The 25033-nt window shown below is 53.6% G+C and overlaps 2 protein-coding genes across 4 annotated transcripts in view; one reads left to right on the top strand and one right to left on the bottom strand.

Annotated features, from left to right (window-relative positions):
* Nucleotides 1-6845, top strand: part of ZNF609 (zinc finger protein 609) — a 69392-nt gene extending 62547 nt beyond the window's left edge. For 2 of the 3 annotated variants that reach the window (XM_080626056.1, XM_080626055.1), the window contains exons 5-10: nucleotides 119-2468; nucleotides 2770-3136; nucleotides 3311-3486; nucleotides 4042-4258; nucleotides 4434-4503; nucleotides 4642-6845. In XM_080626056.1, coding sequence (XP_080482182.1) covers nucleotides 119-2468; nucleotides 2770-3136; nucleotides 3311-3486; nucleotides 4042-4258; nucleotides 4434-4503; nucleotides 4642-4648 — 3187 coding nt within the window. In that variant the 3' untranslated portion in view covers nucleotides 4649-6845. Of the gene's footprint in view, nucleotides 1-118; nucleotides 2469-2769; nucleotides 3137-3310; nucleotides 3487-4041; nucleotides 4259-4433; nucleotides 4513-4641 lie in introns of all 3 variants that reach the window. The other variant, XM_080626057.1, reaches the window with a different exon arrangement.
* A 1074-nt stretch (nucleotides 6846-7919) lies between these two features.
* On the bottom strand, nucleotides 7920-21933 carry OAZ2 (ornithine decarboxylase antizyme 2). Its single transcript, XM_080626531.1, is given in 6 exon segments — nucleotides 7920-9358; nucleotides 10992-11077; nucleotides 12799-12974; nucleotides 18135-18215; nucleotides 18217-18292; nucleotides 21785-21933. Coding segments are annotated over 6 exon segments (573 nt in total). The 5' UTR covers nucleotides 21805-21933; the 3' UTR covers nucleotides 7920-9224.
* Nucleotides 21934-25033: the final 3100 nt, after the last annotated feature.

Raw genomic sequence — 25033 nt, 5'->3', positions numbered from 1 at the left:
GGGGTGAGCCTGCCGGATTGATAGCGAGGGGAGGAAGGGGGTCACTGCCACGCAGTGGGGACGGTGTAGCCCGGCACCGCTGTGTCTCCATTAAAACCTTCTTGTCCTCCTGCCATAGGTTCTGTGACTCCCCCACCAGTGATCTGGAGATGCGCAACGGCCGGGGCCGGGGCAAGCGCATGCGCCCCAACAGCAACACGCCTGTGAACGAGACGGCCGCTGCCTCGGACAGCAAAGGGACCAGCAACAGCAGCAAGACCCGGGCGGGAGCCAACAGCAAAGGGCGCCGGGGCAGCCAGAACTCCTCAGACCACCGCACACCGCCCGGTGGCACGGCCGAGGACGTGAAGGCCAGTCCGTCCTCTGTCACCAAGCGGAAGAGCAAACCCCTCTCCGACATGGAGCTGAACTCCAGCTCGGAGGACTCCAAGGGCAGCAAACGCATCCGCACAAACTCAATGGGCTCGGCAGCCATGCCGCCTGCTGCGGTCAAGGTGGAGCCGGCTGTCCTTGACCGAAACTGCCCTTCTCCCATCCTCATTGACTGTCCCCACCCCAACTGTAACAAGAAGTACAAGCACATCAACGGGCTGAAGTACCATCAGGCCCACGCACACACGGACGATGACAGCAAGCTGGAAGCAGATGTGGACAGCGAGTATGGCGAGGAGCAGTCCCTGCACGCAGACATGGGGAGCTGCAATGGTGCCGCCATCTCGCAGAAGGGCTCGCTTTCACCGGCTCGCTCGGCCACCCCCAAGGTGCGCTTGATGGAGCCCCACAGTCCCTCCCCATCCAGCAAGTTCGGCACCAAGGTGGCCTGCAAGAAAAAGCTGGGTGGGGAAGGAGATACTGACCCGGGTGCTCTGTCCAATGATGGTTCCGAGGATGGTCCCTCGGTGGCTGATGAGACGAGTAACGATGACTTTGACTCTCTAGAGAAACGATGTGTTGATAAGGACAAGTCAAAGAAGGCATCTGGTGCTAAGTCAGAGAAGATCCTTTCCAAAAGCTTGAAGTCTGCCAGACCCATTGCACCAGCCATCCCCCCCCAGCCAATTTACACTTTCCAGACAGCCACCCTCACCACAGCCAGCCCTGGTTCCTCCACAGGCCTTGCCACCACTGTGGTCCAGACCATGCCCAACAGCCCTCAGCTTAAACCCATCCAGCCCAAGCCCACGGTGATGGGAGAGCCCTTTGCAGTCAACCCTGCCCTCACCCCTTCCAAGGAGAAGAAAAAGAAGGACAAGAAGAAGAAGGAGCCCAAGGAGGTAGAAAACCCTTTGACCCCAGGCAAAGCTTGCAGGGTGGAGGAAGGCAAGAGCCCTTTCCGGGGGGAATCCAGCGACCTGGGAATGAAAGGTGAGGGGCTGCTGAACGGCTCCTCCGATCCGCACCAGAGCCGGCTTGCCAGCATCAAGGCCGAGGCCGATAAAATCTACAGCTTCAGCGACAATGCCCCAAGCCCCTCCATTGGTGGTGCCAGCAGGCTGGAGAGCACCAACCCAACCCAACCCATGACCCCGCTGCACGTCGTCACCCAGAACGGAGCAGAGGCCAGCTCAGTGAAAACCAACAGCCCAGCCTACTCGGACATCTCGGATGCTGGAGAGGATGGGGAGGGCAAGCTGGAGAGCGTGAAAGTGAAAGATCCCGAGCAGCTGGTCAAGGAAGGCGCCAAAAAAGCTCTTTTCCCCCCGCAGCCACAGAGCAAAGAGTCTCCCTATTACCAAGGCTTTGAAACCTATTACTCCCCCGGCTACCCCCAGGCAAGCCCAGGGCCTTTGAACCCCGGCAGCCAGGCCACAGCTGAGACACAGGCCTTGAAGCTAAAGAAGGACGAGGAGCAGGAGAACCTGGAGGTGAAAGTGAAGAGTGAAGGTTGTGAAGAGAAGAAGGCAGAGCTCAGCAGCTCCAGCCAGCAGCCCTCGGTCATCCAGCAGCGTCCCAACATGTACATGCAGTCCCTCTACTACAACCAGTATGCCTATGTGCCCCCCTACGGCTACAGCGAGCAGGGCTACCACGCTCACCTGCTGAGCACCAACCCTGCCTACCGCCAGCAGTACGAGGAGCAGCAGAAGCAGCGACAGAGCCTGGAGCAGCAGCAGCGAGGGCTGGAGAAGAAGGCAGAGCTGGGCCTGAAGGAGAGGGAGGCAGCGCTCAAAGAGGAGTGGAAACAAAAGCCGCCCATGCCCCCAACGCTGACCAAAGCCCCAAGCCTCACTGACCTCGTCAAGTCAGGTCTGAGCAAGGCCAAGGAGCAGGGGGGTCCTGACATGGCCAAATCCGTCATCATCCCCAAGCTGGAGGACTCGTCCAAGCTGCCCAGCAGCCAGGTTGGCGAGGGGCTGAAGGTGAAGCTGAGTGAGAGCAGCCACCTCGGGAAGGAGGCTGCTGAGACGAAGTCTGGCTCCGAGTGTGGCCGGCAAGCGGAGGTGGACCCTGTGCTCTGGTACAGACAGGTAATGGTGCTGCCAGCCCAGCAGTGGGCTTCTTACTGGAAGAAGCCTCTCACTGTGGCTTCGCTGCAGGGGTTTGCTGGGGCCATCACCTCAGAGAACATGTGTTGTCCTCTGCTTGTGATGGGACTCCATGAGGTTTCTGTGGGGCCAGCAAAAGGATGGGTCTGGGAGGCCACAACTGGGCCAAGGAGAGCTTGGGGAAGGGGAGTGAGGTTTGCTGTTCTCCCCCACATCCAGCCTGGGTTTGGGAGCAGCAGCGCTGGGGAATTCAGCTGCCCTGATGCTTGGCTGGTTCTTGCAGGAAGCTGAGCCCCGGATGTGGACCTATGTGTACCCAGCAAAGTACTCGGACATCAAGACGGAGGATGAGCGGTGGAAAGAGGAAAGGGACCGAAAGTTGAAGGAAGAAAGAAATCGAAGTAAAGAAGCTGCTTCCAAGGAGGATGGGAAGGAGAGCACCAGCTCCGAATGCAAGCTGACCCCCACCGAGGAGGCTCGCATGGTGGGGAAGGACCCCAGGCCCAGCGTCCATGTCCCTGTTTCTTCACCCCTCACCCAGCACCAGTCCTACATCCCCTACATGCACGGCTACTCCTACAGCCAGTCGTATGACCCCAACCACCCCAGCTACCGGGCCATGCCCACCGTCATGATGCAGAATTACCCAGGTAGGGAGCTGGGAATGTCCTGGGAACGTCCCTTCCCAGGCTGTCCCTGTGCTGCCAGAGCAGGGGACGGCTGTGGGACATCCTCTGGCACATGGTAGCCTGTGTGCAGAGCCACATGCTCCCGGTGTGCCACCCAAAGACTTCTCGTGCCCTGACTGCTCTTTTCCCCCCCAGGATCATACCTACCCTCCAGCTATTCCTTCTCCCCATACGGGAGCAAGGCATCTGGTAGCGACGACAGCGACAAGTCCCGAGCCAGCCCCAGCGTGAGTTGTAAATCCAGCTCAGAGTCCAAGGCCCTGGACATCCTGCAGCAGCATGCCAGCCACTACAAGAGCAAATCACCCACGGTGAGGTTCAGGAAGGTGCTGGCTTTGCCCATCTCTGTTAATGAGCTTCGAGTGCTTCCTAGATAGCGAGCCTGAAGCAACATTGCTTGCCATGGGGTTTTGCCATCCTTGCTGCTGTAGGAGACCTGGGACTGTGGAATAATCCCACAGTGCAACCCCTCTGGGATGGACAGTCCAGGGAAGCACCAGGGCTCTTCCAGGTCCTGCAGCACCCAGGTGACACTTGTTCTCAGCACTGGAGCTGGTGGGCGGGTGCAGGAGCTGCGTCCGTCCCATGGCACTGTAGGGACACGAGCTCCTGTTGGGCTTAGCTGGCAGGCAGAGCTTTGACATGGTGCAGAAAGAGCTGCCCTCAAACAGACCTTCATCCTGCCCACTGCTCTTGGGCTTGTCACCAGCCATCCTGTCATCTCCGGGCAGCTTTGTGGGGAGCCTTTATGTGAAGGTGGGGGGAATATCACCCTATGGGGCAGCCTTGATCACCCGGCATGGGTCCAGTGCTCCCCGGGGCCGCGGGCGGTGGCCCTCAGCATGTGTCTGCTTTCTCCTCTCCAGATAAGCGAGAAGACGTCTCAGGAGCGGGACCGTGGCGGCTGCGGGGTGGTGGGGGGCGGCGGGAGCTGCAGCAGCGTTGGGGCAGCCGGTAGCGGGGAGAGGAGCACGGACCGGCCACGCACGTCACCATCGCAGCGCCTGCTCTCAACGCACCACCACCACCACCACCTCGGGTACTCGCTGCTGCCGGCGCAGTACAACCTGCCCTATGCAACAGGTGAGAGCCTCCCCCTGCACTGCGGCACCGCGTGGGGGGCTGGGGAGGAGCTGGAACCACCTTTGGGCAGCGTGAGCCCCTGTGCTGAGCTTTGCTGTGACCCAGTGCAGCGCCCTTGGCATGGCTGGGTGCCTATCCTGGGCTGCTGGCTCCTGACTCAGGTTCTCCTCCACAGGTCTCTCCTCCACAGCCATCGTTGCCAGCCAGCAAGGCTCCGCTCCCTCCCTATACCCGCCTCCCCGGAGGTGAGAATGGTAAGGCTCTGCTCCTGCAGCACCTGCAAGGTGGGGCCGGGTGCACAGGGCCTGCCCTGAGCGGAGGGTTTGGGGCTTGCCCATCGCCCCTGGGCTTGTGGGAGCTGACTTGAGCTTGGGTTGTGGCAGGATGTGATGCGCTGGGACGCCTGGGCTGTACGAGACATGTGACTGGCTCACATGGGGAAGCGCTGGAGACTCCTTTAGACATCAGTTGAATGGTGTTAATTGTTCTGCTTGACCTCCTGCCGTGATCCGAGGCAGACTCTGTCTTCTCCCCTCCCACCCCCCATTGGACACACACTGACTCCCCCTCTGCACCCTCCTCTTTGGTGAGCGGATGAGCTGGTACCTGCGGAAATATTTATTCTACTGGGCACTGGCGCTCGGGCTGGAGGGGACTCGCCTGCCCGGTGCGTATGAAGAGGAAACAGAAGCACTGAGGTTTCTCGATGGATTTGGGACCCCACGGTGTTTCTGATGGGGCTGAGCACCATGGGACCAGGGCCTGGCAGGGGCACTGCTTGCTGCCTGCTCCTCACTGGGGCTGGTACATGAGGCTGAGCCTGCCGGGAGGTCTCAGGAAAGGAAGAGCTGGCTTACGTGGAGCCAAGGTGGGTGTTGTGGGGCTGGGGCAGGTGTCAGCCTGGCCAGAGGCTGCCATGGGGCACGGGGATGTGCTGCACGTGGGGCGCAGCCTCTCCCTGTCGCACGGTCGATCCTTGCACCCACAGCACCCGCTGCTCCGTGCCTGTGTGGGTCAGGGGATCTAGGGCTGTGCTCGGTCCCTGTGAAGCCGCCCCTGCCCCAGGGTGAGTGGGGCTCTGCAGGGCTGGCGGCTGCAGGGTTCCTCCCTGTGCCTTGCACGGCCCAGACCTGCTGGCAGCTTCTGCCTGAGGCTTTTAAGTTGATTTCCAAGCTGTGACTGCACCCCCGGCCTTTGCCCCCAGCCCCAGGAAGTGCTCACCAAGCCCCAGGGCAGTGCATCGGGAGAGGGCACAAGGGCTGCGGCTCCTCTTCACACCCACCTTGAGCTTCTGAGGCGCTTCCCAGGCGCGGGCAGATCCCAGCAAGGAACAAGCACACTTACGCTCTGCCAGAGGCACTTGGGCCCTGCCAGCCCCCCCCAGCCTCGTGCCGGGGCTCCAGGCCCTGGAGGAAGCTGGTTCTGCTCCTGGCTGCTCCGCAGTGCCCGAGGTCAGGGGCTTTCTGGTCCTCTGCTTCCAGCCCCCGAGCGGCTCTCCCCGGGCCGATGCTCTACCTCGGCCCCGCACAGCCGGGCTGCCCCAGCGCTCTCCCCGCTGCCCGGCTGGGGAACACGGGGGGGGCCATCAGTCTCGGTTGTGTGTGTGTGTGTCCGTGTCGCACCCGGCCCCTTGGGGCTGCTGTACCGGGATGCTCTGCCCGCCGGGCTCTGTACATACTGTAAAAAGCAATTGTTTGAAAGCTGTTGTTTTGGGTTTTGTTTTCTTTCCCCAGTTCTCCCCCATCCCATTTACCCAGTTGGAAAGGAGGCGCTCGCTGGTGTCGGCCCTGGTTGGGGGGGGCCGACAGCGCGGTGGCCCCAGCCTGCTCTCCTTGTTCGACCCATTTTAGTTCCACTCTGGGTTGTCTGTGCAAGGAGACAGAGCTGCGTGGCCCCACCGGCTCCTGAGGACAGGGCAGTGGCTCGACCCCCCCGCGCCCATTGCAGATCCTGATGCAGCCACCAGGCAGGGGGACTGGAGGGGTCGGGGTGCTGGGGGAGCCCCGCACCCCATCTGCAGAGGAGAATCCTGCCAGCTGCTCCCACCCCCAGCTCGGCTGCTCCAGCAGAGCCGGCGGCTCCATGGGCATGGGTGCCTGAGCAGGACAGGGGGTGCTGGGGGTGCCACAGCCCATGCTGGCAGTTGAAGGGGGCCGGGGGGGACTCCCCACCTTCCCAATTGGGTCCCAGTTGCGTCTCCCTTTAGGTGTTAAATGAAGCAGCGGTTTATGCAGAATAGGTTTGAGGTTTGGCTTTGTCCGGGTTCTCCTGGTCAGTCCTTGCCCGGGGGGTGCAGCCCAGCCCCTGCCTGCGGGGTCCCCTCTCCCCAGCACCCCCCGGGCCCCGCGGGCGGCCAGCCAGGGCGTCAAACTGTCGGTGTTTATAGCTCGTTGCCATTGGCGTTGCTGTGTTGGGTTTCATTTCAGTCTTCCTGATTCTGCCCTTCTGTAAAGTGTACATTATTACCAAGTTCCTTGTTTTTTTATATATATATATATAAATATATATATATACAAACTGTACTCTTCTTGCCTTTGTACATTTGGGCAAGGAGAGAGAATAAATCTTTTTAAGAGACAATCACAAACCTGTGAGGGTGGCTTTTTCTTCCTGCTTGCCCCAGTTCTGGTCGTTCGTCCCCAAGAGCTGCAGCCAGGGACTTTTCTTTGGGGTGGGTTATGGGATGGTCTTCTCATCTCTGGTGCAGCTGCAAGGGCTGAAACAGATGCTGCTCCTGATGCCGCACCCATGGGTCTGCAGCCACCACAGCCCAATGGGGCAGCAGGTGCTGCCCCTGGCACCCTCCTGCATGCTTGCACCCAATGCTCTGCCACCAGCATCCACAGCCTCACACAGGGACACTGCAGCCGAGCTCTGTGGCACAGTTTGGGTCAGAACTGCCCCAGGCTTGAAGCTCTGGGCACCAGCAAGGGACAGCCACCCCCTGGCCTCCCCACAGAGCCCCTCCTTGGCTTGGCTCCCCCAGCCTTGAGGCAGGAGGCAGCACCCAGAGAAACCAGAAGTGCTCTTTGGAGCTTCAGCAGGGAACTGCTGAAGATGCTGATGTGAGACCTCTTCATCTGACCACACGTGCATGAGCCAGGACAGGGCAATGATTGGCACATGCTCCATAACTGCACAGTGTTAGTGCAGGAGCTCATCCTCACTCCAGGCTCCCATGATGAGAATGCTGCACTTTACCAGTACCTTGTACCAGAGCAGCAGAGGGCGGGAGCAGGGCCCTAGAGCTCAAAGAACACTCTGGGAGGCCCAGGGAAAGAGAATGGATGAGACCTGGCCCTTCAAAAGCCAGAGACACCGCTCTTTCAGCTGGGGAATAGGGGCAAGGTCTCATTTGTCCCCATCCGTTCCCTGGAGTGCGGACAGCTGGGTCTGAGGTGTTCTCAGCAGCACAGGCTCTCATTTTACACCAGATTTAGGATTTAATGCCCCACTGAAGAGAGATTAGAGCCACGAGCCCTTTGCTTTCACTGGAAGGGAAGGAGGGAAAGAGAGACACAAACTTTATGATGATTTATTCACACAAACTCACATCCCAGCCCCACCTCTCTCCCCCAGACAGAAAGCACTGACCAGGGCTTTTATGGAATGGCTCGGCTTCAGCTTTTGACACCCACCCCCCCCCCCCGCAAAGGGCAAGAACACAACACAGCACAAGGGACAGTTGCACACGCAAGCAGCCAGGCCAGGCAGAGCTCATCACGGGCGCAGTGCAGAAACACACCTTTCCTGCATGGCCTTCCCAAGAAAGCCACCCCCGTCCCATCCATAGCACAACAACAAGAGCACAACCTCACTCTACTCTACAACCCCTCAACTGCTAAGGGGCAGGGTTGAAACACAAGTGCCTGCCGGCACCAGACCCTATCTCTCCATACCTGGAGAGGCCCTGGATAGGGAGAGCATCCCATTGCAGCCCGTGGAGCTGCCGTCCACACCAGTCCCCACGCACAACCCCCCTTGGTTTGGGTACAGCTGCCAGCTCTGTCTCAAGTCCTGAGACCATCTCTTTGGACAGGTGAGGAGGGAGAACAGAGGTGATGGCAACGGGCCTGGTCCACACCTGTCCTTGGGCAGAGAGTAAAGGCTTGAGCTTTCTGGCTCTTTGGCCCATCACACCGCAGGCAGGGAAGAAATGTTGCCCCTGAGCAGAGGTGTTGCTCCAAACACTCGCCTGACCCTCTGAGGCCATCGCAGCACTATGGGCCCACCAGCAGTTCTGTTCCTTTCAAATAAGCAGCCCCAGCTGTGTGAAGTTCATCGGAATGCCCCTTTATTGAACGCTGTGATAGTGCAGTGGTAACATTGAACAGAGCTAAGACTGCTTAAAACAAAAGCTGGAAGAGCAAGAAGTTTAAAAGGGATGGGGGGAAAGGAAAAAGAAAAGGTTAGACCAGTTAAAACAGCATCGGTCGCCCCAAAGCGGAGACACACGGGAGGGTTTAATGTAGTGTTAAAGGTTAAGCTTGAGCACGTCTCCTCCACATGCCTGACACCCAAAACATGCCTCCTGCTTAAGAGTCTTGAGTGAGAAGTCAAAACGTAGTCTGCCAGATGAGCACACATCGGGTGATCGGGGAAGGACCAGCACGGATTAGAGAAGTCAAGGAGTCGGTGCTGCACCTACTGCTGTGCTCCCCACACCCGGCCTGGGGAACCAGGCGCCCCGAGGCTAACACACCACACAGCTGCGCGTAAAGAGCTCCTATGCCAGTTCATAAACATCTTCCATTTACTATTTGGTGATTACATGTGTGTATATATAGTTCTCTAGGCAACACATTTCAATGAGATAGTCAACTCTGAGGATACACAGGCCAATCTAACAATGAAAAATGCAGTTTCAGTCCAACAGAAGCTTGTTTTCCCTTTCCTCAAGAAAGGAGATCGAACCCTCTCTCCCCTCAACAGCATTTCCAGGTCACACTGGAGTTCCCCGCTGCAGCTATTCTTCATCAGAAGAAGAGTTCTGATCCAGGGGGTACACCATGAACATCACATCTGGCCGTGACGGGACAGAAGGGTGACCAGGCCTCACGATTTCAAAGCCCAAGAAGCTGAATGTTTTCAGGAGAGGAGCTACCAAAGAGAAGGAAATCTGTTACTACCAAGAATAATCCTCTTTACCTGTCACCCTAAAAGCCACAAATATCAGCACCTTCTGAAAGGGCATCCAGAGCTTCCTGCAAAGAGAGAAGCCATTTTAACGTGACAGCCCCTCAAACAGGAGGCTGTCTCCTCCATTCATCACAGCTGCTCCTAAGTGGGAAGGGGATTTTAATTACACAGCAGAGCAGGTTTGTCCATGTTTACTCTGTGATGTCTCGTCCATCCCCTCTGAGAACAGCGATGGTTTAGTTATCTACCTGCAGCAGCCACAGCCCCGCTTTCCTGCACGTGGCCATTGCAGCATGTCACAGCTCTTACTCTATACTTAGGTGGGTCCTGCACCTCTTGAGCCCTTAAAAGTGGGTCAGACAGCAGCAAACTCAAGGTCTAGGTAGAGATTTGCTCTGTGAGGACCCAGAGCTCAGTACAACTCCAGAGAGCCCAGCCCAGCTCGGTGCAGTCCCCCAGGAAAGCCACCACGGGTTATGCACAGAAACCGAGCGCAGGATCAGTCCAGCAGATCCCACACCCCTGGTTGCAGTTACACAGGTTTGAATTACTCCTGCCATGGCAATTACTTAGTTATCAGCCTTCATCTGGTAAGATTTAAAGTGACACATCCATAGCTTGGTACCTCACCACAAATCTCCTCAAACTTCCGTGCTGTAATCACTCATCCAACACATCTATCTTTAGTTCCTAATGCCGCCCCCTTAAGCCATAAGCATCTAGAGTCAGGGTCAGGATTACCTTTAAGTCTAGGGAGGGAAAAAAGTGCTGGGAGATCTTTTAAAAGGAGATAAACCTCAGGGCAACAAGCTCTTAAGTGTTCATTAAATACCGGTCCAGTATTTAAGGGTAGCTATGAAGAAGATTGAGACTCCCTTTTTACAAGGAGTCCCATGGAAAAGACAAAGGGTGATGGGCACAAGTTCCTCCTGGGGAGATTCCAACTGAACACAAGAGGAAAATTCTTCCCAATGAGACCAACCAACTTTTGGAATACTCTCCCCAGGGAAGTGGTGACTCCCCAGCACTGGACACTTTTAAGACAGGGCTGGACAGGGTGCTGGGACATCCAGTCTAGGCCATGCTTTGCCTAGAAAGGTTGGACCAGATGATCCTTGAGGTCCCTTCCAACCTGGGACCTCACCATGATTCTGTGTTTTCCCATAAAACATTTATGGGAAAAATGGTTCTTATCCCATTTAACAACTTCTCCCATTTCTCCTTCCAATCACAGAAGCCTGATGAAAAACAGAGACCCTCACTCCTTACCAAAGGAGACAGATTAACCAATTTCTGGACAAGAAAATACTCCAAGGAATTCAGGAGCAGTTTTCAGCGTGACAGCCCTAGCAGTAATTTAATGACAGGACAGCAAAGCATATCTGCTGGAGAAACCAAAAATACTTCCTCTGCTTTAGTCTCAAGAAAGGGCTGATCTCCTCCACAAGAAATCTGATTTGTAAGAACACCATGAGAATTACGCATATGGCAATTCCTGCAGCATCCCACAGAGCCCTGCCCTGGGATTACCACGTTTTTCCAGCGCTTCAGCAGTGATCTAGGGAGCAAACCCAACAGTGGGGGGGATTCTCACCTCTATCTTCTCTGCTTTTTCTGAAGCAAATAAAGACGTAGTTTACTTTCATTTTTTCTTCAGCAAACTCCAACAGTGCTGATAACCTGCCAAGGAGGAGGAAGACAAAAGAACATCAGCCATAGGAAGTCCTGTCCTGAGGAAGCCTCTGAGCATTATCAACTGTTTGGATGCTTTCAGGCAGCAAGATCACTTGTTTACAGCCCCCTTCCAGTGAACAATGGGTGCTGAAACAATGGGCTTCCTGCTTTGCTGTCCACCCCTGCAGAACCCAGAGCTGTCCTCACACCAAGTCACCCAACTTGCTGTCCTTGGCCAGTGCCAGTGTGCACAAATGCCGGTCCCCACCACTCAGTGGTTTTGTACAGAAGCCTTCGTATGCAGGGAGCTGAACATCGCAGCAGATCCGAGCCAGGCTACAGCCCCTCTGCTGGCAACATGCACAGGGGGGTCTGTGAGGGTTATGCTTTACGGGAAGGGATAAAAAACCCAACATCAAAAAAATGAGCTCCTGCCAGGCAGAAGAGCAAAGAAAACCACCACTGAAGGAGCACGTGTGCAGGCAAAGCAGTTTCCTGAGCACATCAGCTGCATGGCACACCTGGCACTCCCTGAATCCACACTCCTCTTTCCAGCTAAAGTATTTCTGCCACCTCCTGATGGAAGCAGCGCTGCATGAACCCCTCTCCAAGCCCTGGCAATCAGCATGGCAGAGCCATCGCTGTCACTGCTGGCCTTGAACCAGTTGGGAGGCAGGCTGCTAGAGCAGTGAGAAACAGGGCTTCAGTTGACATCTAGTTGAACAGCATCAATTTGCATTTGTTCATGTGGTAATGAACTGTTACAGCCTCTGCCAGGCTGTTTTACCTAGCTAAAAATGGTCTGGCAAAATGGAGCGCTAAGTCATCATGACATAGGTGTATAAATACCCCCTGAGAAGAACCCACTCACAAAAGAACAGGCGCTTGGACAGCTCAAAGAGTTACAGGATGAAGAAATTACACCAACATTTATCTAGACTGAGTAAAATGTGACAAGTGTGGAACAGCAAAAACACTGTCACTGACTGAAGGTGCCCAGTGAGGGGTTTTTTCTTAATTAGCTTGTGTCACTTACAGCTGAAGCTTATTTGGAGATTTAGGAGGACTTCAGAGAGCTCTGCAGAGGAATCCAGTAAAGCTACATCCACGCTACAGCGCTCCCCGCCAGTAGAGATCTCTGGCAAAGCACTTGGCAGGAAGGAGCTGCTCTGGAAGCTGCGTTTACACAAACTTCCCAGAGCAGAGCTGTCTGGACAAAACACTGCTGCGTTCTGCCAACAGAGAAAAATCAGAGGCTCCAGGAAAGATCCACTTACAGAAGGAGAGCATCAATAAAATGGAGTTTTGGGTTTGGGTTTTTTTTTCCCTGAAAGAGAGGAAATAGCTGCCAAAATAAGCTGGCAACAAGTGTTCCAAGTGGCCAGCAGAAAAAATAAAATAAACCCCCAAAAATTCAGGAAAAAGCTTGCAGATTTTCCATGCCCAAGTACGCAAAGAATCACTCTGTTCATTTACTATTTCTCATTAGCATAGAGGCTCAAAAACCAGTAACCCATCTGAAATATCACTGGAGGGAAAAACCAGTGTATGGAGGACTAATAGGAGGGCAGCTCTCTGCAGGCAAGGAAGTAAGGACATATAGACACAAACCTGGAACAGAGCTGCCGTACATAGAGCCCATTCTCCCTGCATGCACAGCATCATGCATGTAAGCAGAGTCCTGCTGCCCGGGAGCCTCAGATGCAGCTTTGGGATCCTGAACTTACCCTTCTTTGCTCCCATCAGCTAATAATCCATCAGGGATTTCCACAAAGAGGCTCTGATTAGAGAGCACTGCGTCCCAGGAGGAGGTCTTCACCTCTGTGACCTTGTACTGGAAGTGGACAATATGAGGCTTCCCTTCATGCACTGGGACATCTTGGTTAACAGTGATCTTCTCGTCCTGTGCAGGGGAGGAGGAGAGCTCATGAAATAGGCTTTAGGGTTAAAGAAAACTATCCATGAGATTGTAGACAAAAAAATGTAAGTGATCACACTTGAAGAGCAAGCAGAATGACTGTTCTCAATGGGAGCACCCTCCTGACAAGGGACGAGCCCGTACAGACTGGTGTGTGTCCACAGTTTCAGCCTATCACTAAAATTCATACTCTGAGACTCACCATAGCTCATGAGGGTATGCACAGTCTGCTGTAAGCTTATGTCCACGTCTCAGAGCTCTGAACAAGTGTTTAAGTGGGTAAGAGGTATTGCTCTGAACTACCTGTAATATCTTGCTTTCATTTTAACCTAATACAGAAATAAAGAACAAAAAGAAAAAAGTAAAGCCCTACATAGTAAACAGCCAGGGGAGTGTAACTAGAGAGAGCAAATGCAAAATAAATGGTGTTACAGCTTTACTAAGAAGAACATTATACTTTTCCCTTCCCCTTTTGCTGGCTCAGATACACACCACAATATGTACTGAGACCTCAGAGTGATTTTTCTAGTCATGTTTTCCTGTTCAAGGGAATGTAATTTTGCATATTTACATTATATTAAATTTCTGGCTAATGACAGTGCATCATCACTGCAGGCTGCAGCCACATCTTTGAAGGGCGGCTCACGAACCACCCTTCAAAGCACACAACTTGAACCACAAGCTGGAAGAGCATCTGCTGCCACAATCTCACCAGTTTCATTGTCTCCCCAATCCTCAACACAGTCTTTTTGTTTAAGGGATGACCACAAATTGCTTTCCCACATTTTACAGCCGACTGGAACGGCAAATGGTTTGTCTCCTGGTGTAAGGGAAGAGAATACACAGCACTGAGAGTATCCCAAAACAGAGAGAAGCTACAGAGACTTAAAGATTGTAAGGAGGTCTCTTCCAGAGACCACAAATATACATGTCCCTCTCCAGTATGGCTCTAAGGAGCATGCCAAGCATGCAGACCACCTCAGATTCAGCCCAGCAGTTCCTAGAAAACAATTCTGTGGTTAAAACTCCATTCCTTCTCCTGACAATTTCTGCAGGCAGTTGGCTCACCCAGTAAACGACTTCCACATTTCACTGCCAAGAGCCCAGATGAAACCATGAAGAAATTCATTAGGTTCCCGAGTTAACGTTGTCAGCTGCAGCGGAAGCTGAACCCTTCCCATCTGCTTGGTTACAGGCTCATGCCTCTCGAGTCACTTACACTTACAAAGTCACCTGCACAGCTTTGAAGGGCAGAAGCAAAGCAGATATTGGAGAAGGAGATATCTGTTCCTGAGTCGCAGGGGTACCTGGGAAGGCCACGTGTCCCTCTCTCCTCAACAGCACCAACAGGTGGGATCGAGGTTGTTCAGCCCATCAGGGCATTAGGCCCAGTCTCCAGGCATTTGACTGTAACAGGGTTATTAATTCAGCAGCAACTTGTGAGCTCTGATCTGCTGGTGACCAGCTGGACTGACAGTGGCACAAGTAACACTGCTGCAGAGACAGCACCTCACCAGGTGAGTTTTAATACACTCATCTCTGACCAAACCACGCACATAGTCAGTACAGCACAGAAACCTCAGGCCAGTTTGGATCTGCAGTGAAGCAGCATTTAAAAGATGGGCAGTACGAACACATCACCAGCCAAGGGTGCCCATTAAGAGTGTGGAAGGACTTCTCAGTGTTGCCACTTTCCAAGCAGATGTTGTCTCGTGGGTGTTTTAATCTCTGACAGCGTGAGTATTGCTGAAAGACCAGCAAGTGGTTCAGCAAAAATACCACCAAGAACCTTTCCAGGCTCCTCAAGCCCATGTCCCAGTGCTTTAATTCCTATTACCACATGTATTAAAATAGATCCCTCTTAGTTTGACTATTGTGACAAAGAAGAAGCCATCAAGTGTGTTAATGCTGGCATCAAAATAACGCCGCATGTAAATGAGGAACTGCCTGGCTTTGGTAACCAGAGCAGAGGAAGCTGCCATTTGTTTAAAGCCCACAAAGCTTAGCTGAAAAACAAGTTTACACTTCAACAGAATAAATATCCTGTAGGAAATAAGTTTATTCATCGAGTTTGAAAGAAGTTTTCATGGCTGCATCTACTGCCAGGTTTTACCAGTTTTAAGCCAAGCACACCAAGAAACCTACCGACAGCTCTCAAGTGAAGTCAGACTGCAGCTGAGCCAGCAGCACCCGCAGATCTGAGCCCAGAGGGAGCTCTGCATTAGAGAGGTGTGTTTAAAACCCAAAACAAGGGGATTATACGCACATCCTTCAGCAGTGACTTCATAGGAGCCTTTTACAGTTGTTGTTACCAAGCAGAAAATGTCTCTGTTTCAGAAAAGATCCTTCTCTCCAGAAAAGCTCACAGATGCTTCTTTTCTTACACTTCATGAAAACAAAAACAGGGTGAGGAAGTTGAGAAAAGCAGGCTGGGATTGACACATTGGAGGGGGAGGCACACGCATGCATTTGTGCAGAAAGATTGGCAGCAGCCTGCAATAGAAGGGGAAAAGCTTACCGAGCCTCCTGGCTCAGCCCTTCTGTCACCAGAAGTTATGCCCTGCACTCCAAACCTAGAGGGGTTTTTTCCACTTAAAAAGCCTCCTAATGCGACAGCGCATGAAAAGGCAGCACAACCACGGAGATTAACAGAACCAGTTCCCCTGGTTCAGTGGGAATTATGTTTACACATCCTGTCTGGGGCAGCTGATATTTTATTTCTAGGCACTGAAATGCCTAGAGATGCTGGAGAGAGAAGCTGTTCCTGTGAAGCAGCAGCCCAGAATTCTTTGGAAGCTGCTTAAAGCAAAATCCTGGTTTACACAACAAATGTTCGGTTTTTTGTTCACCCTTGCAAAACCCCACCACCACATTATTATGGGCAAAAAAAATCCCACCAGACTCTCTTCTACACCCAGCCACATAAACCACCGCCCGGCTGTCCCTCAGCTCCAGCTCAGTGCAGTAAAGCCACAAAGACCAGCTTCCACTTGCTTACAACTCATTGAGCACGTTTTCCAACCCAGCTACACTTTTCAGATGCTCCAAGGACGGGTGGAGGCCCCTACGTGTTGGCAGTGCAAGAAGAAAGGATGTTATTGATCTGCCATAGCCAAGTGACTGGAAGACCCGCGTAAGCAGCCTCCAGCTGGCATGTGCTCCACCTGCAGCCTCCTGCCAAGCCTGCGAGCCTCTGCACGTCCTTTCACACAAGCCCGTCCCGGCTGTGCAGCATTCCCAGCTCAGGTAAAGCCTTCCTGACCAAGGGCCGAGTATCAAGTCTCTTACACAAAAATAACAACAACTACAGGGAGCCCTGGCTGCTGAACTTACAGCACCTACTGTGCTGTCTGCTCTGAAGGAGGCAGGCTTGTTCAGAAAGGTCATCCCCTGAGCTACACCAACTGATACAGCTGGAAAAAGGACTTAAGCTTTTTGGGTCCAGATACCTTTCCACATCATGCTGAAGCTTGCTGGGTGGAAAGCTCAGCCTGCTGTAACCACAGCAACACTCAATTGAGCTGGTGACTGAGGGGAGCAGGGAGAGGCCAGATAACCCCCATCTGAGGTCCGACTTTAAGCCATTGGGCAACACAGCCCAACCTGGTCTGGGATGAGCAAAGCTACAGAAGAGGATGATTTTCTGACAGATTCTGCTAGCTTTTGTCAGCAATAAACCCAGGAAGAATGACATCCATATTTCTGGGATGCAGCTACCTAAATGACATCCTCACAGGCAGCAAACCCTGCCCACAGGCCAGCACCAAAAGCTTCTGTGCAAATTCAAGGCCATACTAAAATCAAACACTTCAAAGTCTCCAAACTGTGATTCTTTCCTCCACACTGAGCCTATTTTCTGCCTTTGACCTTGCCTGCTGTGTGTGCCAGGCTTGGCAAAGCAGGCCTGCAGGAGCTGAAGCTGCAGGGTCACCTATTTCTCATCCCCTTCCACCCAGAGGGAATTCATTATTTGTCCCGAGTCCTCTTGAAGCTATTTATGCATCATCTTTATATGACAAGAAGCCCCTTGTGCTCTGCTGCTTCTTTGGATTTCATACCTCTCTAACATCTGTGACAATTCAACTCAATAGCATTAAGCTGATATTATTAGGAGACTACAGAGATTGACATTTATTCACAAGGTAAGTAGGTGAGGCATGTGATAGAAATTCACCAAGACTGCATGAAATAAAACTCCTCTGAAAGCAGATGTGAGGTCTGTGATTCTCATAAATTTCAAGAGGAGACTTTGGTAGCTGTGACCCAAAAGGGCCTTTATCTTTTTATCACATGAAGTCTATGTGCCTCCCACAGGGTAATTAAAAATCAAGTCTAACACCTATGATGACACTCCTATCTGATAGAACAGCTAAATTTGCAAGCTGAGCATAAGTTTAGGCTACCTCATCTGATAGCACTTTACTCTCCAGGACGTGGAAAAGCAGCCCCTGGCCAGAAGGGAGGCAGATGTGAACCACCATAATACAACACAAATTTTCACAAGTGCCAATTATTCTACAGCAAGGAAGAGTCCAGTCTCCTCATTCAAATGGAAAGGTCCTGAGGCATGAAGAGGACCAAAACCCAAGCTACACAGACCTTAAGGAAGTCTGCACATACAAAGCCTTCCCAATCTTCCCTCGTCCTACACAGACCGTGTCCTGTGCCTGTGTTCTAGAAACGTTCCGATCGCCTCAACCTTTTGTGAAGTCAGGAGTTACTCTGTGCAGCTTTACCTTCCGGACCAGGGCACAGGAAGGAGCTTATCAACCATTCTCTCTCTGCTTTTCACCTTTCTGCTTCCCACTTCCTCTTTTTGCAAGACATTCAAGAAGTTGTTTGATGTTTTGATTAATGTGGCTCCACACAGAATAACTGAAACAAGCCTCTGGGAACAGGACTAGGGAGTTATTTACTGCATGCCGTTGAGAAAAGGTCTCTTGTTTCTTAGTAGGCAGGTGATATTTAAGCAGGAGAGCACTGCATGCAGCTCAGTGATCTGCCAACAGGGCTGCTGAAAAATGAACTGTTCTCCCACTTATCACCTCGGAGTTATCTGCATTTATTCCCATCAGTCTGTAAGAGGAACCGAACACAGTCGCAACACGGGTACAGGTCATTATTTGGATGTCAGATCTTTCTCACCTTATATATCAGAGCTGAAAGAGAAGGATCCCTGCTACCCCCTCGCCCACCGGGGATCTTCGACAGTGGGTGAGGGGCATCAGGAGCACCACAGAGGCCCTGGAACAATGTGCCTGCAGCACTGCAGCTGGGGACAGTTACTCAAAGGTAAAATACTACTGCAAAAAAAAGAGAGAGAACACCAGGTTACGTTAGCAGGGACCACGATTCAGGCGCTACAGCTCCTCACTACACCAACCTACTTGTACCCCTGCCCCTCCACAGCATATCAGAGGCAGCTACTGCAGCTCTAGTGCCCGGACACCCGTGTTAAAAACATCCCTGCCCCAGTCGTGTCAGAACCAGCGGCCGTTTGCCAGATGTGGAGGGGTTTGCAGCCAAGAGCCCAGAGTGCTGAGCAACCTCATGCTAATAGGGACCCCTGGAAGGCTGCCAGCAGCAGATGGCTGGAAACACATGACCAGATGAGCACACATTTTCTATAGACAAATATCTACAAATAGATCAACAGGACCCAGAAGGAGGTTTAAGTTTCACATTTTCAAAACCAGGAGGAGTGAAAGGGCTGATTTTTCAGGTATTTTCTGAAGGCTCTACAACATCCCAGCTGACATTTTCACATGCAAATGAAACATCATACCAGCACCCTTCACTCCAACCCTAAACATCACAAATTCACCCCACAGGTTTACTTTTACGAACAAGAAAACAAGTTTCCCTTCCAGTTTGTAAATTTGTTTGGATGTCCTAAACGCGATCTTTCAGCATCACTTTGAGCACAGGCTTTAATATCTGCTCTAGATTTTAGGAAGCTCATGAAAGCAAATTATTTTACTTCTGGAGCATTGCTTCCTTTATCAGTACCACAAAAGCTCTTTGCTGAGGCAAGGCACAGCACTGGTATTCCTCTAACAAAGCCTGCAAAAGCAACCCAGAGAAACCAGTTGTTCCCCAGCATTCCCATTATGAAATATGTCAGCGCAAAGCTATGTAAACACCACCAAAATAAAGGGGAGTGTGAGGGTTTTCAATAGGCACAGGGAGCAACGAACAAGGCTATGACGGCCAGGCTCCATAGATGTATTGACAGCTTACTGTCTGTCCTAAAACTTCTCACTTGAGCTGTTCCCAAGGCAGTGTTTTTCCACTCTAATCCCTCTCCGCAAGGGAGACGGGCTAAAGTATCCAAAGACAAGCACCAAGCTGCACTGTCAGAATAACCTGCACTGCCTACACAGTGCTGCTAGAACCCATACCAGACTGCAGACAGACTACTGAAACTTGGCATTTCTGAATGCCAAAAAATAACTCACAAACACAGTTATGACACAGGCAACATTTGCTAAGATCTTGGCTTGCCACCTCACACCAAAATACTCTTCCTACAGGAAACACAAATATTCTTCCTCCATATATCTCCTCCTCCAGGTTCGCTAGACTGGGCTCTTCAGCAGCGCGCTCATGGACCGCAGCAGGCACTTGTTGGAGAGAAGGCTGTTTAAATAAACTAGGAAAAGATACAAAGCAGTTGCAGTGTAGATGTCTCAGGGCAAACCCCTTTGCACACATGCTCAGTGGCATTTTGTGTTAATACAGTCCCTCCACAGGCATGACCGGGGCTATCAATGGATCAGTGTGTATTCAGTAGTAGTGGATGTTGAGAGGCATGACAAAGCACTTTGCTGTGCCGTTCCCCACCCCCAGAAAGCTGTTGGCAGCTTTGTTATTCCCTTCCCTCCTCCCTCACCCCCCAGTCAACAATGTGCTATTGATAGCTCTCTCCGACTTGTGGCCAAGGCATCAAAAAGCTGGATAATGAAGTGTAGTTGTGGGAAAAAAAACAAAATATGAAAAAAAAAAAAAAAAAGAGAGAGGCTGTAGTTTCCATGCAAAGCAGTCCCAGACACTTCCCACTTTTGCTTCCTCTGGCACATGCAGAAGTCAAATACAAGACCCCTTCTGCCACCAAGCTCTGCCTGCAGCACTGGGGCTTCACCTCATCACCGCTGTCCTGCCCCAAAAGTTGGCTCCGGCAGCCAGGTAGGGTCCCAAGAGCAGCACGTGCAGGACAGCACCATCAGGCAGGACTGGAGGGTGAGCATGTGGCACACATTAAGAGAGATTTTGCTTCTCCCAGAAACACCCTGGGAAGAAATTCATGCAAGCACCCAACAAAGTCCAATCCCCTCACGCATCCATGCGCGCGCAGCCCACCACTACTCTGCTCCCCAGGGCGTGTGACACTTAACAATCAGGGCTGTGCTCCCTTTCAGCCCCTCTTCTGAGAAGCTGCTTTCCAGCAACTTGGTTTAGATCAAAATTATTTTTTTGGGTGGCATGGTTTAGTGTGAGGTGTCCCTGCCCATGGCAGGGGGTTGGAACTGGATGATCTTAAGGTCCTTTCCAACCCTAACTAGTCTATGATTCTGTGAAAATGCATTTGGATCCCCAAGGGACTTTCCCCAAAGGAACTCCCAAGCAAAAGTTTCTCAGTGACCGAGTCCAGCCTGAAACAGGAGCTGGAAGCGCACACAGGTTTCCAGCCAGCGTGTATAATTTTAACTCGCTAAGCTTCCAGCAATCCCAACGCCGTGCCCTGTCCCTGGGAAGCGCAAAGGACAACTCGTCAACTTTTGAACCCCATCACGGCTCCTCCTCAGCAACCCAAGACCCAGGCCAGCACTGCTGTCAGTCCACAACAGCCAGCAGCTTGTGGAGCCCAAAACCTGACTATTTTCCTGGGTTTCAAGGTTTTTCTTTGCAGCAAACACTTGGATCAGACAGGAGGATCCACACAGCTCACCTGACATTACAGAGGCAAAGCTGGTTTTGCTCGTTTTCCTTTTTTTACCCCTTCTCAAAACAGGCTCTGAAGATGCTGTTGCACTTTGCCCACAATAATAAGATCTTGTGCTGCAAGCCATGGCAAATCACATATTAAAAAACCGGATTTGAGGAGCAACTTGCAAATAACTGCCTGATGAACACAGAGCAGCTCAGGTATCTACCCTACATGCAGGAGCCAAGAAACAAGGCTGTTTATACACATCCTCCAAGTGCTTATCTACACGCTATAGCAGAGGGTCAGGAAATTACTTTTGGGACTCTAAACAAGGAGCAGACACACAGAATTATTTGGTCAGCTGAGAACAGAAATACCCAGAAATAGAGTGAGGTTGCGGTCGGTCATAGCCAATGTGCCAGGAAGAAGCACCTTTCCCTGGAGATGCCCCATCCCTGGCAGTGTTCAAGGCCAGGTTGGACACAGGGGCTTGGAGCAAGCTGCTCCAGTGGAAGGGGTCCCTGCCCGTGGCAGGGGTTGGAGCTGGATGATCTTTTAGGTCCTTTCAACCCAGACCATTCTGTGATGCTGTAACTGCAGGAGGGAGGGCACAAGCCCTGCCCGGCGTTAAAGGCTCATTAGCAGCAGGCACCTCAGCGACTCGCTGCCGGGGTGGCCCCCTCAAGCAAGACCCAGCCCCGGGGAGCCCAAACACCGCGCGGGGCTCTGCCCTCCCGGAGAAACGAGGGGCTCACCCCGGGAGCAGCGGAGAGCCCGCTCCCCGCCCGTCGCCTCAGCGCCCGCCCGCCCCGGGCCCGCCCGCTCCAAGGGGCGCGGAGGCCGCGGCAGGGAGGGGGGCGCCCCGCACCTGTCCTGGGTGTTTATCATCCTCGGCTCCGCTGGGCTCCGTGGGTTGCTGGGTGCGTGTCGGCGCGTGTGGGCCCGCTCGGCTCCGCTCGGCTCGAACCGGCACCACCACCTCCCTCCCTCGCCGCCGAGTTCTGACTGACCCCGCGGGCCCGCGCTCAGCCCCGCCCCCCTCGCGCACCGCCCGGGCACGCCCCCCCCGCGGCCCCCCCCCCCCCGCACCTCGCGCGCGCGCGCGCGCCTCCCGCGCCGGGCAGGCCGGGAAAAGACCGCCCCAAACAAAGGCAAGCGCGGCGCCGCGCCCACCAGCCGCGCAGGCGCAGTGCGCTCCAAAACACCTACGCGTTGTGACGTCACCGCGCCGTGCGAGCGCAGGCACAGGGAGAGGGGAATGGCTTTAACCTGCCAGAGGGGAGACTGAGCTGAGCTCTTAGGCAGAAGCTCTTCCCTGTGAGGGTGCTGAGGCGCTGGCCCAGGGTGCCCCGAGAAGCTGTGGCTGCCCCGAGAAGCTGTGGCTGCCCCATCCCTGGCAGTGTTCAAGGCCAGGTTGGACACAGGGGCTTGGAGCAAGCTGCTCCAGTGGAAGGGATCCCTGCCCGTGGCAGGAGGAGCTTTAGTGTCCCTTCCAACCCAAACCATTCCGTGATTCTACACAAGGGCAGGAGCAGGCAGCCTGCAGCCGGGGGTGCAGGGAGGTATGGGAAGTGGGAGCACTGTGGTGGGAAGCTGGAGCATGTCTGCACTGCTTGTCACAGTGGAAGAGGCCAGGGCCTCTGACTCCTCAAAGTGTTTTGGCTCCTGCAGAACTGGTCAGGGAGCAGTGACAAGGAATGGATGCTGGGCCCTGGTGGTGCCACTGCACCCAAGCTGCTGGCTATGATCATAGAATCACAGAATGGTTTGGATTGGAAAGGACCTTAAGATTATCCAGTTCAACCCACTGCCATGGGCAGGGATGCCTCACCCTAGACCGTGTCACCCAAGGGTCTGTCCTGCCTGGCCTTGAACCCTGCCAGGGATGGAGCATTCACCACTTCTTCGATTAGCCTGTTCCATATCCTGCTTAAAGTACAATGCTAGTGCTTAAAAGGTGGCCTGGGGAGCTGCAGGCTCCTCACCTGGGTGAGTAGGACCTCGAGTAGGTAAGAGAGGAGTGAATATGTGGATAACAGGATGTTGACCCCCCCATGGCAGGGCTCTGCAGGGCCTGAGATCAGCAACGTACCTCAGAAGAAAAGGTGGCAGCAGCCCCCCAAGTGAATAACCTGTGGGGCTTGGTCCCGCAGAGCTCGGTGGGTGCTGAGCTTCACATGGGGTCAGAGGCCTGCGATGCCCCGCAGGCTCTGGGGTCCGACATGCAGCCCTTGGCCTGAGCTTCCTGGTTCCCAGCGCTGCGGCACAGGCCCTCGCTCGGCAGGAAGCGACCAGCTGTTTGCAGAAAGCTGGACGCTGGCCAGAGCCTGAGTTCAAACACAGCCTCTGAAATGGCCTTTTCCCCCTTCCTCTGCGTTTCAAGCGCTGTTTGCAGCCATAATTCTATTTATAATACCCAGGAAAAGCGAGCTGAGACTTTCCCACAGTGCTGGCTTCGCAGACGATTGTTGTTCGGGAAGCTGGAACGTTCATGGTATTATTTTTGTATACCCACGGGAAGGCTTTATTTCTTTTTTTATTGCGTGTCACTCTGTGTCCCCATCTGTGCCAAGGAGAGTTTGCAAAGCACACAAGGACTGCTGCTCGCGGCTCTTGAAGGCTTTGCTGCTGGTTTGGGTGTCTCTGCCTGCATGCTCCTGCTGGGGAGGGTAGTGGGTGCTCTGGGACATGTCCTGATGGCCAAGGGCCTCGAAGCCAAGAAACCGTCACTGATACCCCCCCATCTCATTACTGAACCCCGGGAGCACCATCATGGCGCTTGCTTGCTCTGTGCCTCGGTGTCTCCTGTGTGGAGGAGGAAAGACCAGTACCCCTGCTCAGGACATGGGATCACCGTTACTGTCAGAACTGTGGTTTTGGCAATGACAAGTGCAGTTGCGCTGTGTTTTTGGGACTGGGCATGGCAACCGGATCACAGTGTCACCAGCTGTTGGGGTGTCGCTGCCAGCGGAATCCAGCGGGTGCTTTTTTTGCCTTTCTTGGCCATGTGAGGCCGTTTCCGCACAAGGAGCTGCACTGGGATATTCTGGGCTGGCTGCGGCCTGGCCGGGCTCTGCGCTGCCCCTGCCCTCCCTCAGCTACTGCCTGGCAAGGGAACACCAGAGGCAGCGCCCTGCCTGCCCTCTCCTCAGGCGCCCGGCACCTGCCTCGCTGCCCGCAGCGCCTCTGGCCTTTCCCTTCCCCTCCTTGGCAAGGCCCCGCACCGTGTCCTGCTCAGCTGCACGGGAGGGGGTTCCTGCAGGGCCAGGGAGGTGATCATCCCTGCACCGGGCACTGGTGAGGCTGCACCTTGAATCCTGTGCTCAGCTCTGGGCCTCGCTGCAGGAGAGACATTGAGGGGCTGGAGCGGGGCCAGAGCAGGGCAGCGGAGCTGGTGCAGGGCCTGGAGCACGGTGTGATGGGGAAGGGCTGAGGGACCTGGGGGGTTCAGTGTGGAGAAGAGAAGGCTCAGGGGGGACCTGATCGCTCCCTGGAACTGCCTGACAGGAGGATGCAGTGAGGAGGAGTCAGTCTCTTCTCCCAGTTAACAAGGAACAGGGCAAGAGGAAATGGCATCAAGCTGTGCCAGCTTGAGGGCTTGGCAGTGCTGGGGAACTCCAGGCCCTTCACCCTCTCCATTGTCCTCCTCTGGACTCACTCCCAGCACCTCAATGTCTCTCTTGTAGTGAGTTCTTGCTGTTTGTCAGGGTGGGTTTTGGGATTGATTATCCCACATTCTAGACACGGAACAGATGACATCTGCAACCTTTTCTATTTTAGAGGCTTGAAAACATTCATTGGCCATCTCCTTAATTATTCTCTTTGATTATTGTGATTAATTGTGAACTACATAGCTCTTGAACAATACTTTGCATCAGGACAGATACTGAGAGAAGCAATTTTCCAGAGCTGGGAAATGGAGAACCGGAGCGCATCTGCTCCCGGAGCGGGTGAGCACTGGTGGGCCGGGGCTGAGCAGGGATAGCCACAGCTCCTTGGAACTGCCTGGCATGGGACGGAGGACACTAGATGGGGACAGGCAAGGACAAGACAACAGGAGGACAACCGCTCGGTCGCAGCCTTCTTGCTCACAGGGTTGATAGCAGAGACACTGCCC

This window comes from Psittacula echo (assembly GCF_963264785.1).
Source record: "Psittacula echo genome assembly, chromosome: 10".
NCBI classification, from domain to species: domain Eukaryota; kingdom Metazoa; phylum Chordata; class Aves; order Psittaciformes; family Psittacidae; genus Psittacula; species Psittacula echo.
Note: the sequence above shows the minus strand (reverse complement) of the source record. Positions and strands in the feature narration are given on the sequence as shown.